Source organism: Scyliorhinus torazame, chromosome 12, assembly GCF_047496885.1.
Source record: "Scyliorhinus torazame isolate Kashiwa2021f chromosome 12, sScyTor2.1, whole genome shotgun sequence".
NCBI classification, from domain to species: Eukaryota; Metazoa; Chordata; class Chondrichthyes; order Carcharhiniformes; family Scyliorhinidae; genus Scyliorhinus; species Scyliorhinus torazame.
In genome coordinates, this window is record NC_092718.1 from 2742482 (window position 1) to 2758247 (window position 15766).

General features: G+C 49.0%; 1 protein-coding gene across 6 annotated transcripts in view; it reads left to right on the plus strand.

Moving 5' to 3' along the window:
• gabpb1 (GA binding protein transcription factor subunit beta 1) overlaps positions 1–15766 on the plus strand; it is a 164930-nt gene that overhangs the window by 127718 nt on the left and 21446 nt on the right. For 3 of the 6 annotated variants that reach the window (XM_072470278.1, XM_072470280.1, XM_072470284.1), the window contains one exon: positions 15347–15403. The exons of 2 other annotated variants lie outside the window; for them this stretch is intronic. In XM_072470278.1, the coding sequence (XP_072326379.1) occupies positions 15347–15403 (57 nt within the window). Of the gene's footprint in view, positions 1–252; positions 1929–15346; positions 15404–15766 lie in introns of those variants that run through there. One more of the 6 variants, XM_072470283.1, reaches the window with a different exon arrangement.

Below are 15766 nucleotides of genomic sequence, written 5' to 3' on the forward strand. Positions count from 1 at the left end.
GGCCACAATTCTATTAGATTTTCATTGTTATATGGAAGTGATTTCCCCCCCCCCCCCCCCCCCCAGGATTTCAGTGCCTTTAGGGTCGGTTTTAGTTCAGGCTCTGTCCTGCTGCTGTTCAGTTAGTGTCTGGTCTTTCTGAAATTCCTATTTTTTTATAAATGGGAGGAATTTGCTTATTTGAATATGATATTCGGCCAGAAATATCAATATTAAGTAGAACTGCAAATTGTTTTTGATTTCAAATTGCAGATGTAAAGCACCCAGGAACAAACGTTTTCTGCCATTTGAAGTTTCTCTACAGCAATGTGTCCCTATCACAATGCAGGGGATGAACCTTGCCGAAGCAAACTGAGTTCCAGAAAGATGACTGCATGAACCTCTCACCAATTTTGCAAATGACGCACAAAATCAATTGAGCAGAAAGAACTACCAGTAACATGTGGTTATTTGGCAGTTCAGGAAATAATGCTTAATTACAGTCCTTTTCGCCAAATTAGGTTCTAGTGACCTTTTGGTCAGTTGTAGTCAATGTTGTATATTGAGCAAGTATTAATGCACAATTCATTGCCTGTCTTTAACTGGGGTTTTATGTTTTGTTAATTTTTTACCATTTCCCTCCTGACTTCATTGATCCTTGCTTTGGTTTAGGAGATACCAACAGCTTTCCAGTATCTCGCCCAATTAGCCATTCATCCTCTGTAAAGCTGAACAGTGTTGCCAGCATCCTAACTTGCAGATCTGCCAGAACTGGAAAGTCTGGCTTTATTCCTCTTAATAGTCCAAAGCCCTTTGGCCACTTGTAGCTCCCTGGCTGAATTGTGGGCAAAAACCATTCCAACATGGTCCAGAACTCTGACTGGGTCTCATCTTGAAGTCAGTGTCATTAAAACACAAAGCAGGCATACAAGACCTGGAGATTAAGAACAGGATTAATTGCTTGAGTCAGAAGACTGTTTGAGGGAAAACCTGGGAGAAACTTGGGTTTAACAGTTGCTAGTTTATAACGATAACTGAAAGTTGATCATATGGCGATCTATAAAATAGACACTGTAGAGCGGTAACATTACTTCCAATTAATATGCAGGAAAAGAGACATTTAGGATTGATTTAAAATAGTGTAATTGACGCATGGAATGTGCTTTTAAGTAGAGTATTGGAGGTTAAAGATCCAGAACCAGTTTGAGGTTATGAGGCTGATTAATCCTTGCCATCCACATTAATCTGACCAGTTTAGGCCTCGGAAATCATCAAATTCTCCAGTAATTGAACCTAGCATCTTATACAATTGCTCTGACAGCTCATTGAGTGTTGATTCTTCCAGGGCACTAGGAAAGCTATTCGAAAATAGTCTGAACTAAAGGAACAATTTCACTTTGTTCTTAAGTAATTTGCTGCCTGTTGCATTGAAGCTGCCTGGATAACTTGACCATTAAACATGAAAGTGCTCAATTTGAGAAAATGCAGCTCAAGAGGTTGCACAGTGGATAACGCTGCTGCCTCACAGCACCAGGGACCCGGGTTAACACTGCTGCCTCACAGCACCAGGGACCCGGGTTAACACTGCTGTCTCACAGTGACAGGGACCCGGGTTAATACTGCAGCCTCACAGCACCAGGGACCCGGGTTAGCACTGCTGCCACAGTGCCAGGGGTCCAGGTTAACACTGCTGCCACAGTGCCAGGGACCCGGGTTAGCACTGCTGCCTCACAGCACCAGGGACCTGGGCTAACAGTGCTGCCTTACTGCGCCAGGGCCCGGGTTAACATTGCTGTCTCACAGTGCCAGGGACCTGGGTTAACACTGCTGTCTCACAGCACCAGTGAACCAGTTTAACACTGCCGTCTCACAGCACAAGGGACCCGGTTGACACTGCTGCCTCAGTGCCAGGGACCTGGGTTAGCATTGCTGAAAAATGAAATGAAAATCGCTTATTGTCACAAGTAGGTTTCAAATGAAGTTACTGTGAAAAGCCCCTAGTCGCCACATTCCGGCGCCTATTCGTGGAGGCTGGTACGGGAATTGAACCGTGCTGCTGGCCTGCTTTCAAAGCCAGCGATTTAATCCTGTGCTAAACTAGCCCCTGTCTCACAGAGCCAGGACCTGGGTTATCACTGCTGCCTCATAGAGCCAGGAAGCGGGTCAGCACTGCATCACAGCAGCAGAGACCTCGGTTAACACTGCTGTCTCACAGTGCCAGGGACCCGGGTTAACACTGCTGCCTCACAGCGTCAAGGACCCAGATTAACACTGCTGTCTCGCAGTGCCAGGGACCCGGGTTAACACTGCTGTCTCACAGTGCCAGGGACCTCGGTTAACACTGCTGCCTCACAGTGCCAGGGACCCGGGTTAACACTGCTGTCTCACAGTGCCAGGGACCTCGGTTAACACTGCTGCCTCACAGCGTCAAGGACCCGGATTAACACTGCTGCCTCCCTACCCCTCCTACTCACCTCGTTTTGTGACAAGGTTCGGGAATCCATTCAGCCCTCATGAATCCAAATTCTCCAAAACCCTTTTTTTAATGCTTCATCAAAACGTGTTCCTGTCCAGAGTTAGTTCTCCCATTCAATGTCTCCCAAATAGGGAAAATCAGTGATTTCTAAGTAGATTCCTAATTTGAGGTACCAGTTGTCCCTTCATTAGCAGAAATGTTTGCATTAATCCTCCATGATACAAGCTTGAGTCATGCTTCCACCCCACCAAGTGACTTCACCTCTTTATGGCTGAAATGCTCCATCCCAGGCAACATCCTGGTGAATCTCCTCTGTACCCTCTCCAGTGCAATCACATCCTTCCGATAGTGCAGTGACCAGAATTGCACACAGTACTCCAGCTGTGGCCTAACCAACGTTCTGAACATCTCCAACATAATCTTTATTGTCACAAGTAGGCTTACATTAACACTGCAATGAAGTTACTGTGAAAAGCCCCTAGTCGCCCCATTCCGGAGTCTGTTCGGGTACACCGAGGGAGAATTCCGAATGTCCAAATTACCTAACAGCACTTCTTTCGGGACTTGTGGGAGGAAACCCACGCAGGCACAGGGAGAATGTGCAGACTCGGCAGACAGTGACGCAAGCCGGGAATCGAATCTGGGACCCCGGCACCGTGAAGCAACTGTGCTAACCACTGTGCTACCATGCCGCCCGTAAACTCCACATGGACAGTGACCCGGGGCCAGGAACGAACCGGGTCCTCGTTGCCGTGAGGCAGCAGTGCTAATCACTGCACCACCATGCCCCCCCCCCCCCCCAAAAAAAAAAAACCTCCCTGCTCTTTTGATCTCTGCCAACACTGACAAAGGCAACTGTCCGATATCTTGTAATGCAGAACAAGGCAGCAGCGCGAGTTCAATTCCCGTACCAGCCTCCCCGAACAGGTGCCGGAATGTGGCAACAAGGGGCTTTTCACAGTAACTTCATTGAAGCCTATTTGTGACAATACGTGATTATTATTATATGCCTTAACTACCCCATTAACTTGTCCTGCCATTTTTAGGGATCTGTGGGCAAGCTCCCATGAGACCATAAGACATAGGAGCAGAATTAGGCCACTCGGCCCATCGAGTCTGCTCCACCATTCAATCATGGCTGATATTTTCTCATCCCCATTCTCCTGCCTTCTCCCCATAACCCCTGATCCCCTTATTGATCAAGAACCTATCTATCTCTGTCTTAAAGATCCCTCAGTTCTTCCGAGCTTCCTGATGAAGCCATTGGGCTGGTTTAGCACAGGGCTAAATCGCTGGCTTTTAAAGCAGACCAAGGCAGGCCAGCAGCGCGGGTTCAATTCCCGTACCAGCCTCCCTGAACAGGCGCCGGAATGTGGCGACTAGGGGCTTTTCACAGTAACTTCATTTGAAGCCTACTTGTGACAATAAGCGATTTTCATTTCATTTCATTGAGCTCTCCCTTGTGTTACTTTTCAGGCTTGGAATTTGCAGTGTTGGATTCTGTCGTGGTACAATACAGTTACACAAACTCCAATGGGTGACCTTATATATAATAGCATCAGAAAGTGTAGATTTCCTTCAGCATATTCACCAAAATCACTCAGATGTTTCAATAATTCAAAGTCCTCTGTGGAGAGATCTGCAGATAACCTCAGAGGAAAGAAAGCAACTTACAAAGTGAGGTTGGATCAAGTAAATGTCATAATATCCACTCATGTATATAATGAAGTGCAGACAGACAGTGATTGACACACAGGATGACCAGTAAGCACACAGCACAGTGCAGCCAATCACCAGACAGGACACTACCACTGTAAAGCCAGAGGGCACTAGGTTTCCCGCTCTCTGGACCCAGCCACTGAGACAGAGTCCACGAGCTAGCACAGCACAAACACCATGCGGTAGCGAGTAAGTCTGGTCAGGATACTACAAGTCAGTTCAGTATAGTGTCGACCTACAGTTAAATATGTATGTTAGTTCTATCGTTCAATAAAACCGTGTTGGATCTTCTACAGTGTTCGAGGTCTGTTTCTCGCAGCGCTGCATCAAGTGCAGTCCCCACCGAACCGACCCGACTAACACATCAGTAAAGTTGAGTTGAGTTACGCGAACACCTGGGTATTCGAACATCTTAAAAAGGGCAATATTTGGCCTTTGGCTGTTTGAGGAGGGGGAGGAAAGTATAATGTGGTCAGTGAGAGCTTCTGGAAATAGGTTATATTGAGATTACACAATCATCAAATCCTTGTCATCTTGCTCAGCTCATACTGTAGCTTCCTCCCCCACCCAACCCAAATATGAACATATTTTAAAACCAAGCTATGAAACATTAAAAATAAGCTTGAATATTTGGACCACAGAATTGTTGGTGCGCCATGGGACTGAGGAAAGTTAGTTACCTGTGAAAACACACGCATTAGGGCAGGAGTAGACCGCTCCCCTTCGAGCCTGCTCTGCCAGCCACAACTCTACCTTCCCACTCCCCCTCGAGCTGCTCTGCCAGCCACAACTCTACCTTCCCACTCCCCCTCGAGCTGCTCTGCCAGCCACAACTCTACCTTCCCACTCCCCCTCGAGCTGCTCTGCCAGCCACAACTCTACCTTCCCACTCCCCTTCGAGCCTGCTCTGCCAGCCACAACTCTACCTTCCCACTCCCCCTCGAGCTGCTCTGCCAGCCACAACTCTACCTTCCCACTCCCCCTCGAGCTGCTCTGCCAGCCACAACTCCACCTTCCCACTCCCCTTCGAGCTGCTCTGCCAGCCACAACTCTACCTTCCCACTCCCCCTCGAGCTGCTCTGCCAGCCACAACTCTACCTTCCCACTCCCCCTCGAGCTGCTCTGCCAGCCACAACTCTACCTTCCCACTCCCCTTCGAGCTGCTCTGCCAGCCACAACTCTACCTTCCCACTCCCCCTCGAGCTGCTCTGCCAGCCACAACTCTACCTTCCCACTCCCCCTCGAGCTGCTCTGCCAGCCACAACTCTACCTTCCCACTCCCCCTCGAGCTGCTCTGCCAGCCACAACTCTACCTTCCCACTCCCCTTCGAGCTGCTCTGCCAGCCACAACTCTACCTTCCCACTCCCCCTCGAGCTGCTCTGCCAGCCACAACTCTACCTTCCCACTCCCCCTCGAGCTGCTCTGCCAGCCACAACTCTACCTTCCCACTCCCCCTCGAGCTGCTCTGCCAGCCACAACTCTACCTTCCCACTCCCCCTCGAGCTGCTCTGCCAGCCACAACTCTACCTTCCCACTCCCCCTCGAGCTGCTCTGCCAGCCACAACTCTACCTTCCCACTCCCCCTCGAGCTGCTCTGCCAGCCACAACTCTACCTTCCCACTCCCCCTCGAGCTGCTCTGCCAGCCACAACTCTACCTTCCCACTCCCCCTCGAGCTGCTCTGCCAGCCACAACTCTACCTTCCCACTCCCCCTCGAGCTGCTCTGCCAGCCACAACTCTACCTTCCCACTCCCCCTCGAGCTGCTCTGCCAGCCACAACTCTACCTTCCCACTCCCCCTCGAGCTGCTCTGCCAGCCACAACTCTACCTTCCCACTCCCCCTCGAGCTGCTCTGCCAGCCACAACTCCACCTTCCCATCTGTCCCCCTCAGAACCATTGACTCCCTTGCTAATTGCAAAGCTGCCTAACTCAACCTGACATTTGTTCAGTTAACCAGTCTCCCCTGCTTTCTTGGGAAGGAAATTCCACGGACTAATGACCCCCTCAGTAAAGACCGTCTAAAGCAGTTATCTCGTCTTAAATGGGAGATCCCTAATTTTTAAACTTGTGCCTCCAAGGTCTGGCCTCACCTCATTCTTCTAAACGCCAATGGGTACAGGTCCAACCTTTCCTCAAAAAATAACCCCTTCACCCGAGGAATGAGTTAAGTAAAAACTTACATCACCTTGAACAAAGGTAATGAGACTGGATAGGAATCTGTTAAATTTGATATGACAAGAAAGCAGCAAGTTGTATGCCATTTGATTGCTGAAAGATTATTTTTCCTTTATCTGATTGAAGGATAAGAAAGACAAGAGGTTTGACAGAGTAGATACTTTGAGCTTTTCATTGCTTGGACAGCCTGAACAGTTTCGGATTGCAATTGAGGGTTATCAGTCTGGAATTCTCTTCCCCAGAGATTGATAGATTTTTGGACGTGGGAACTTGAGGATAGGGCAGTAAAGTGCTGAGGTCAGAGATCAATCACAGTGGGGTGTCACAGTGGTTAGCACTGCTGCCTCACAGTACTAGGGACCACGGTTCGATTCTGGACTTGGGTTACTGGAGTTTGCACATTACCCCTGTGTCTGCGTGGGTTTCTTCCCAAAGATGTGCAGGTGAGGTCGATTGGTCATGATAAATGCACGGGGTTACGGGGTTAGAATGGGGGAGTGGGTCTAGGTAGAATGCTCTTTCGGAGGTTTGGTGCAGACTTCAGCATTGTAGGGATTCTATGATGGTATTGAAGGTTGGAGCAGGCTCGAGGTGATATGTGATCTCATCCTGCTCCTAATTCTTATGTTCTTGTCAAGAAACAAATGAACTTCTCACTAGAGACTGCCATGATCCAGCACACTCAATTTTGATCAATTTCATACAAGCTCTTAGTTTTGCTTATTCATTCCTGGGTTGTGGTAATTGCTGACTAGGCCAGCGTTTATTGTCCATCCCTTTAACAGTGTGTGCTGATGACCTAAATATAGCACTGCCCATAATTACTGATCCTAGTTGTGATTTAGATGAGTGTTTTTCAAACTTTTTTTCCTGGGACCCACTTTTGCCAAACGGCCGTCCTTTGCGACCCACGCCGGCTGACCTTCGCGACCCACGCCGGTTGACCTTTGCGACCCACGCCGGCTGACCTTCGCGACACACGCTGGCTGCCCTTCGCGACACACGCCGGTTGACCTTCGCGACACACGCTGGCTGACCTTCGCGACCCACGCCGGCTGACCTTCGCGACCCACGCCGGCTGACCTTCGCGACACGCCGGTTGACCTTCGCGACACACGCCGGCTGACCTTCGCGACACACGCCGGCTGACCTTCGCGACACACGCCGGTTGACCTTCGCGACACACGCCGGTTGACCTTCGCGACACACGCCATGTTAGTTTCCCTTTGATGCGAAAGGGGAGCTTGCTCGGTCCTCAGGTTCTGATTCCAATCAGATTTACAGGAGGCGAGGGCAATGCGGATATCAGGTGCAGACTTCAGCCGGTTCCTGTGTGCAGCCTTCATCTTTGTGAGAACTTAAAATCCAACCTCGCACATGTATTAGGACATTACAGCGCAGTACAGGCCCTTCGGCCCTCGATGTTGCGCCGACCTGTGAAACCACTCTAAAGCCCATCTACACTATTCCCTTATCGTCCATATGTCTATCCAATGACCATTTGAATGACCTTAGTGTTGGCGAGTCCACTACTGTTGCAGGCAGGGCATTCCACGCCCTTACTACTCTCTTGAGTAAAGAACCTACCTCTGACATCTGTCCTATATCTATCTCCCCTCAATTTAAAGCTATGTCCCCTCGAGCTAGACATCACCATCCGAGGAAAAAGGCTCTCACTGTCAAATAACAAAGAACAAAGAAATGTACAGCACAGGAACAGGCCCTTCGGCCCTCCAAGCCCGTGCCGACCATGCTGCTCGACTAAACTACAATCTTCTACACTTCCTTGGTCCGTATCCCTCTATTCCCATCCTATTCATGTATTTGTCAAGATGCCCCTTAAATGTCACTATCGTCCCTGCTTCCACCACCTCCTCCGGTCGCGAGTTCCAGGCACCCACTACCCTCTGCGTAAAAAACTTGCCTCGTACATCTACTCTAAACCTTGCCCCTCTCACCTTAAACCTATGCCCCCTAGTAATTGACCCCTCTACCCTGGGGAAAAGCCTCTGACTATCCACTCTGTCTATGCCCCTCATAATTTTGTATACCTCTATCAGGTCTCCCCTCAACCTCCTTCGTTCCAGTGAGAACAAACCGAGTTTATTCAACCGCTCCTCATAGCTAATGCCCTCCATACCTATCCAATCCTCTGATCATCTTGTAAGCCTCAATTAAGTCACCTCTTAACCTTCTCTCTAACGAAAACAGTGTCCAGTCCCTCAGCCTTTCCTCATAAGATCTTCCCTCCATACCAGGCAACATTCTGGTAAATCTCCTCTGCACCCTTTCCAATGCTTCCACATCCTTCCGATAATGCGGCGATCAGAACTGCATGCAATACTCCAAATGCGGCCGCACCAGAGTTTTGTCCGTGACATGACCTCATGGCTCTGAAACTCAATCCGTCTACCAATAAAAGCTAACACACCGTACGCCTTCTTAACAACCCTATCAACCTGGGTGGCAACTTTCACTGATCTATGTACCTGGACACCGAGATCTCTCTGCTATCCACACTATCGAGAATCTTACCATTAGCCCAGTACTCTGTATTCCTGTTACTCCTTCCAAAATGAATCACCTCACACTTTTCTGCATTAAACTCCATCTGCCACTTCTCAGCCCAGCTCAGCAGCTTATCTATGTCCCTCTGTAACCTGCAACATCCTTCTGCACTGTCCACAACTCCACCGACTTTAGTGTCATCCGCAGCTCAATGTCTTCATTTGAAGTCAGCTGTAAGTTAATAACTGACTCTGGGGCCCCAACCTCAAAGGGGTTTTCCACCCACCAGTTCTCTCTCAAAGTCTGAAACTTCTCTCTTTTGCCAGGAGTTGGGAGTCCTTGTTCACGATTCTCTTAAGGTTAACGTGCAGGTTCAGTCGGCAGTTAGGAAGGCAAATGTTAGCATTCATGTCGAGAAGGATAGAATACAACACCAGGGATGTACTTCTGAGTCTGTAAAAGGCTTTGGTCAGACCCCATTTGGAGTATTGTGAGCAGTTTTGGGCCCCGTATCTAAGGAAGGATGTACGGGCCTTGGAAAGGGTCCAGAGGAGGTTCACAAGAATGATCCCTGGAATGAAGAGCTTGACGTATGAGGAACAGTTGAGGACTCTGGGTTTGTACTCGTTGGAGTTGAGAAAGATGAGGGTGGATCTTATTGAAACTTACAGGATTGGATTGGATTGGATTTGTTTATTGTCACGTGTACCGAGGTACAGTGAAAAGTATTTTTCTGCGAGCAGCTCAACAGATCATTAAATACATGGGAAGAAAAGGGAATAAAAGAAAATACATAATAGGGCAACACAACATATACAATGTAACTACATAAGTAACGGCATCGGTGAAGCATACAGGGTGTAGTGTTAATGAGGTCAGTCCATAAGAGGGTCATTTAGGAGTCTGGTGACAGCGGGGAAGAAGCTGTTTTTGAGTCTGTTCGTGCGTGTTCTCAGACTTCTGTATCTCCTGCCCGATGGAAGAAGTTGGAAGAGTGAGTAAGCCGGGTGGGAGGGGTCTTTGATTATGCTGCCCGCTTTCTCCAGGCAGCGGGAGGTATAGATGGAGTCAATGGATGGGAGGCAGGTTCGTGTGATGGACTGCGCGGGGTTCACGACTCTCTGAAGTTTCTTGCGGTCCTGGGCCGAGCAGTTGCCATACCAGGCTGTGATGCAGCCTGATAGGATGCTTTCTATGGTGCATCTGTAAAAGTTGGTAAGGGTTAATGTGGACATGCCAAATTTCCTTAGTTTCCTGAGGCAGTATAGGTGCTGTTGTGCTTTCTTGGTGGTAGCGTCGACGTGGGTGGACCAGGACAGATTTTTGGAGATGTGCACCCCTAGGAATTTGAAACTGCTAACCATCTCCACCTCGGCCCCATTGATGCTGACAGGGGTGTGTACAGTACTTTGCTTCCTGAAGTCAATTACCAGCTCTTTAGTTTTGCTGGCATTGAGGGAGAGATTGCTGTCGCTACACCACTCCACTAGGTTCTCTATCTCCCTCCTGTATTCTGACTCGTCGTTATTCGAGATCCGGCCCACTATGGTCGTATCGTCAGCAAACTTGTAGATGGGGTTGGGACCAAGTTTTGCCACGCAGTCGTGTGTGTACAGGGAATAGAGTAGGGGGCTAAGTACGCAGCCTTGCGGGGCCCCGGTGTTGAGGACTATTGTGGAGGAGGTGTTGTTGTTCATTCTTACTGATTGTGGTCTGTTGGTCAGAAAATCGAGGATCCAGTTGCAGAGTGGGGAGCCAAGTCCTAGGTTTTGGAGCTTTGATATGAGCTTGGCTGGGATTATGGTGTTGAAGGCAGAGCTGTAGTCAATAAATAGGAGCCTGATGTAGGAGTCCTTGTTTTCGAGATGCTCTAGGGATGAGTGTAGGGCCAGGGAAATGACGTCTGATGTGGACCGGTTGCAGCGGTATGCGAATTGCAGTGGATCAAGGCGTATGGAGGTGATGCGCTTCATGATCAACCTCTTTCATTACGACTGAAGTCCGGGCCACTGAACGGTAGTCATTGAGGCATGTTGCCTGGTTCTTCTTTGGTACCGGTATGATGGTGGTCTTCCTGAAGCAGGTGGGGACCTCGAAGTGGAGTATGGACAGGTTAAAGATGTCCGCGAATACCTCTGCCAGCTGGTCCGCGCAGGCTCTGAGTGCACGACCAGGGATCCCGTCCGGGCCCGTCGCCTTCCGAGGGTTCACTTTCAGGAAGGCCGATCTGACTTCGGAAGCTGTGATGGTGGGTTTGGGTGAATTAAGGATACCGCGAAGCGTGGATAGAGTGGACATGGAGAGGATGTTTCCACTTGTAGGAAAAACTAGAAGCAGAGGACATGATCTCAGACTAAAGGGACGATCCTTTAAAACAGAGATGAGGAGTAATTTATTGCCACAGAAGGCTGTGGAGGCCAAATCACTGAATGTCTTTGAAACAGAGATAGATAGGTTTTTGTTCAATAAGGGGATCGGAGTTTTGGGGAGAAGGCAGGAGAATGGGGATGAGAAAAATATCAGCCATGATTGAATGGCGGAGCAGACTCGATGGGCTGAGTGGCCTAATTCTGCTCCTGTGTCTTATGGTCTACTTCCCTGCATATAACACACACACACATCCTTATTTGCATTGGCACAATTGATAAAACCATACCTTAAGAAATCATCCGTACACTGCTTTGTTCCCAAGTTTCTTCTTTGTAGGTTCTACAGGCCCTGGAGCTCTGTGCAGAGCTAACACTAGCCCTGCTCTGTCCTGCCCTGGACTGTCCTGAGCAGCCCTCTCCAGCAGATTCAGATATGAGATTGTGGCCAATAGATACACTCCCTTTGTGAGTCTCTGGCAGTCTCTTTCTTGTAACAAAATGATTTATCTTCATAGTCCTCTTGCCTTGCTTGCTACCAGTTGGAAAATGGAATAATCTCTCCTTTGTGCATGGACATACAGGGCGCTTGGCATCAGGTTTACGTGCAGGGTGTGTTACATGCCCACTGCTGCTGCTTATGGCTGGCAGACTACACACAACCTCATTTTGTTCTCATTTAAAAGGCGACAGGAGCCGCCATTCTCAATGGAAATGTCAGTAGTGGCCGTTGGGCGCTTCGCCACAATCGGATGCCGTGACCGATCGCGCCGTGACCCTCCCAACACCCACCCGTGACCCACTCGAAGGTCATGGCCTGCACTTTGGAAACCCCTGATTTAATAATAACAATGATCTTTATTGTCACAAGTAAGCTTACGTTAACACTGCAATGAAGTTACTGTGAAAATCCCCTAGTCACCACACTCTGGCGCCTGTTCAGGTACACAGAGGGAGAATTCAGAATGTCCAATTCACCTAACAAGCACGTCTTTCGGGACTTGTGGGAGGAAACCGGAGCACCCGGAGAAAACCCACGCAGACACGGGAAGAACGTGCAGACTCCGCACAGACAATGACCCAAGCCGGAATCGAACCTGGGACCCTGGATTTAGAGGTTGCTGTTTGACTTTGGACCTTGAGGCTGCTCCTTTACACAATCTTTGTGAAAATAGTTTTACGGATTGTGGGTGCCGCTGGCTAGACCAACATTTATTGCCCATCCCTAATTGTTGAAGCGCTGCACTCCGTCTGGTGTAGGTACACCCACTGTGATGGTAGGGAGGGCGTTCCAGAATTTTGACCCAGTGACAGTGAAGGAACAGCGATATATTTCCAAGTCAGGATGGTGAGTGACTTGGAGGGGAACTTGTAGGTGATGGAGTTCCCATCTGCTGCTCTTGTTCTTTGAAGTGGCAGAGGTTGTGGGTTTGGACGGGGCTGGTGGAGGAGCCATGCCAGGTTCCTCCAGAGCATCTTGTTGATGTTGCACACTGCTACCATTGTGCGTAAGTGAAGGAGGGCTTGAAAGTGGTGACTGGGGTGCTAACCAAGCAGTCTGCTCTGTCCTGACTTGCTTGTTGGAATACTCTGTACTTGCCTGGATGTGTGCGGCTCCCAAAACACTCAAGTAGCTCAACACCATCCAGAACAAAGCAGCCGTTTGATCGGATCCTCATCCACCACCTTCAACATTCACTCCCTCCACCACCAATGCACAGTGACAGCCGTATGCACCATCTACAAGGTGCATTGCAGCAACTCACTAAGACGCATTCTACAGCATCTAGTTTGTTGATGTAATTGTCTTAGTGTGCTGAATGGGGCTCCTGCCGGAGTGAGAGTTTGGGATGTGAATGTTCCGCTCAGTAGGGAGTTGAGGAAAGTCGAATCACAGCTGAGTTTAATTGTTTCTGTCTCTGGAAGTTGAATATGGGCAGGATGGGTATTAGGAGAGCGATCTCTGACAGCTCTCTTTTCTCTTGCCTTAAGGATGTGCTAATTGTAGTGCCCTCATCTCTGAGGTCAACTGGTTCAATACAGTTCAGCCTGACCTCCTGCTCGCATGTCTCATGAACTATATTTTAATCTCAATCAGTCAGCATCTCCTTCAATTACTTACTGTTAAAGAATTATAAATTGCTTTGGAAAGGCAGTCAGAAAATATCTACTTGTGTGAACAATGTGTTTTGTTATAAGATTTATTGGTGTTTTCCTGATAAGCCCAAAATTGGTAGCTACAGATTAAATGACTGGAGAGATGGAGTTCACTGTGAGGTCATCCACTCAGGATTTGGGAAAGACAAATAAGAAGATTTTCTCAATAGTGAGCGACTGGGATCTGTGGAGATGTTGTCCATGCTGGCTGATCACTGAAAGCAGTGGCGTCCAACAACATCACTTCCTTTATTATTCCAGATCTCTCAAGGCAAAGGCAGCAAAAAATCATGAGACATCGGAGCAGATGTACACCATTCAGCCCATTGAGTCTGCTCTGCTATTAAGATTATGGCTCCCCTTTCCCACTTTATCTCCATAACCCTCAATTCCCTTACTGGTTAAGCATTTCCATTTGCTGTATGGATTGAGTTCTGTACTGGTGAACTCAGAGTAACTGTGCTCTGTATTGTAATATTGGCTGCAGAGTGGATACCAGGGTTTCAGTGGGATAATTGATATGGACACTTTTCATAAACTTGTCCAAAACCATATACCGCAGATGGTGGAAATCTGAAATAAAAACAAAAAATGTGTTCTGGTCATTGACCCGAGATATTGGGCAGGATTCTCTGTCTCCCGACTCCAAAATCGCGTTCGGTGGTGGGGCCAAGAATCTGCTTTGGCACCGAAATCGGGAGCGGTACCGGTTTTTAAATTCTCCGCCCCCGGAAAATCGGCGTACCCGTGGGGTACCCCCGCGATGCTCCTTCCCCAGACCGGTCTAATTCCCGACAGCGTGGGACTCTCATAGTCCCGGCCATACAGGAATCTCGCGAGGCGGCTGCGGACTCAGTCCGGGGCCACCACAGTCGTGGGGGGGGGGCGATCGGCGGGCAGTGGGGGGGGGGGGTTCATTTGGGGTTGGGGACAGTGTGGCCGGGCGGTCTGGGGTGCGCGAGCGGCTGATGCGGGGCACTACTTTGGCGGTCCGGGTCCATGGCTGAGTCCGCCATGGAGCACGGCTCGGCCGCTGGAGGACGCCATGCGCATTCGTGGCCCCTGACCCGGAAATGCGGGGGGGGGGGGGGGGGGGCGTATCAGCAGCTGGAGCTGCGAGCTCCGGCAGCTCACAGCTAGCCCCCTGCAAGACGGGGAATAGATGGCCTTTTGACGCCAGTTTTCCTGGCGTAAAAGATCACAATTTTTACGACGGCGTGGGGACTGAGTCTCCAAAACGGAGAATCCAGCCCATTAACTCAATTTCTCTTCGCAGATGCTGCCAGACCGGTTGAGTATTTCCAGATGTTTTGTTTTTACTGCATCAACTTGGTCAGTGTTTAGAAGATTGAAGGGTGATTTGATGGAGGGATCGAGAACAATGGGGCATCATTTAAAATTAGATCTGGGCCATTTGGCAGTGAAAATGATGAGGATAATAGAAATCAGAAAGTGGACCTGCAAAGGTTGTAAATGCTGGGATGAACTGACATTTTCGAGACGGAGAATGGTGGATTTTGTTTGGAAGGATGGTTGTGAGAAGGTGAGCTCTCACACCTGAGAGCATACCTGTGAGAGTGTCTCAATCGAGCCCAGGTGCTTCGGAAATCGTTATCACTCGGATCCTACCTTCACAGAGCAGCCAGTTATTCATAGATGAAATCCAGATGCTGGCAACCCGGCTGACGATCTCGGGCGTGTGAAGGTACAGGAGAGGGAATAATAAAGTCAAAGTAAATTATACTCCATTCTTAAAATAAAACCCTGCATTTCATCCCTGTCACTTCAGTGAATGCCCCATTTCTGGGTGATATATTTACTTGTTCGTGAGGAGCTAAATCAGAACTTACTGGTTGAGTAAAAAATAAAGCAATTAAACCCATTATTTTCCCTAAAAATGCTTTTGTTTTTTTCCTGTCTGTCATTTTGTGAATTTTTTATTGTTTCTTTTCCCCGTCCATTAGATACAAGAGAGTTCTGGCACGGAAAGCTGTACTCTGCGCACGGTGCGATTCTCAGAGGTAAACACTCAAATATTTATCCGTGACAGTGATCAGGAGCAGGAACCCTGGCTGATTTCCCCTCTCTCTCTAACCCAGGGATCACTGGACAGTGATCAGGAGCAGGAACCCTGGCTGATTTCCTCTCTCTCTCTATCCCAGGGTCACTGGACAGTGATCAGGAACAGGAACCCTGGCTGATTTCCCCTCTCTCTCTAACCCAGGGATCACTGGACAGTGATCTGGAGCAGGAACCCTGGCTGATTTCCTCTCTCTCTCTATCCCAGGGTCACTGGACAGTGATCAGGAACAGGAACCCTGGCTGATTTCCCCTCTCTCTCTCTAACCCAGGGATCACTGGACAGTGATCAGGAGCAGGAACCC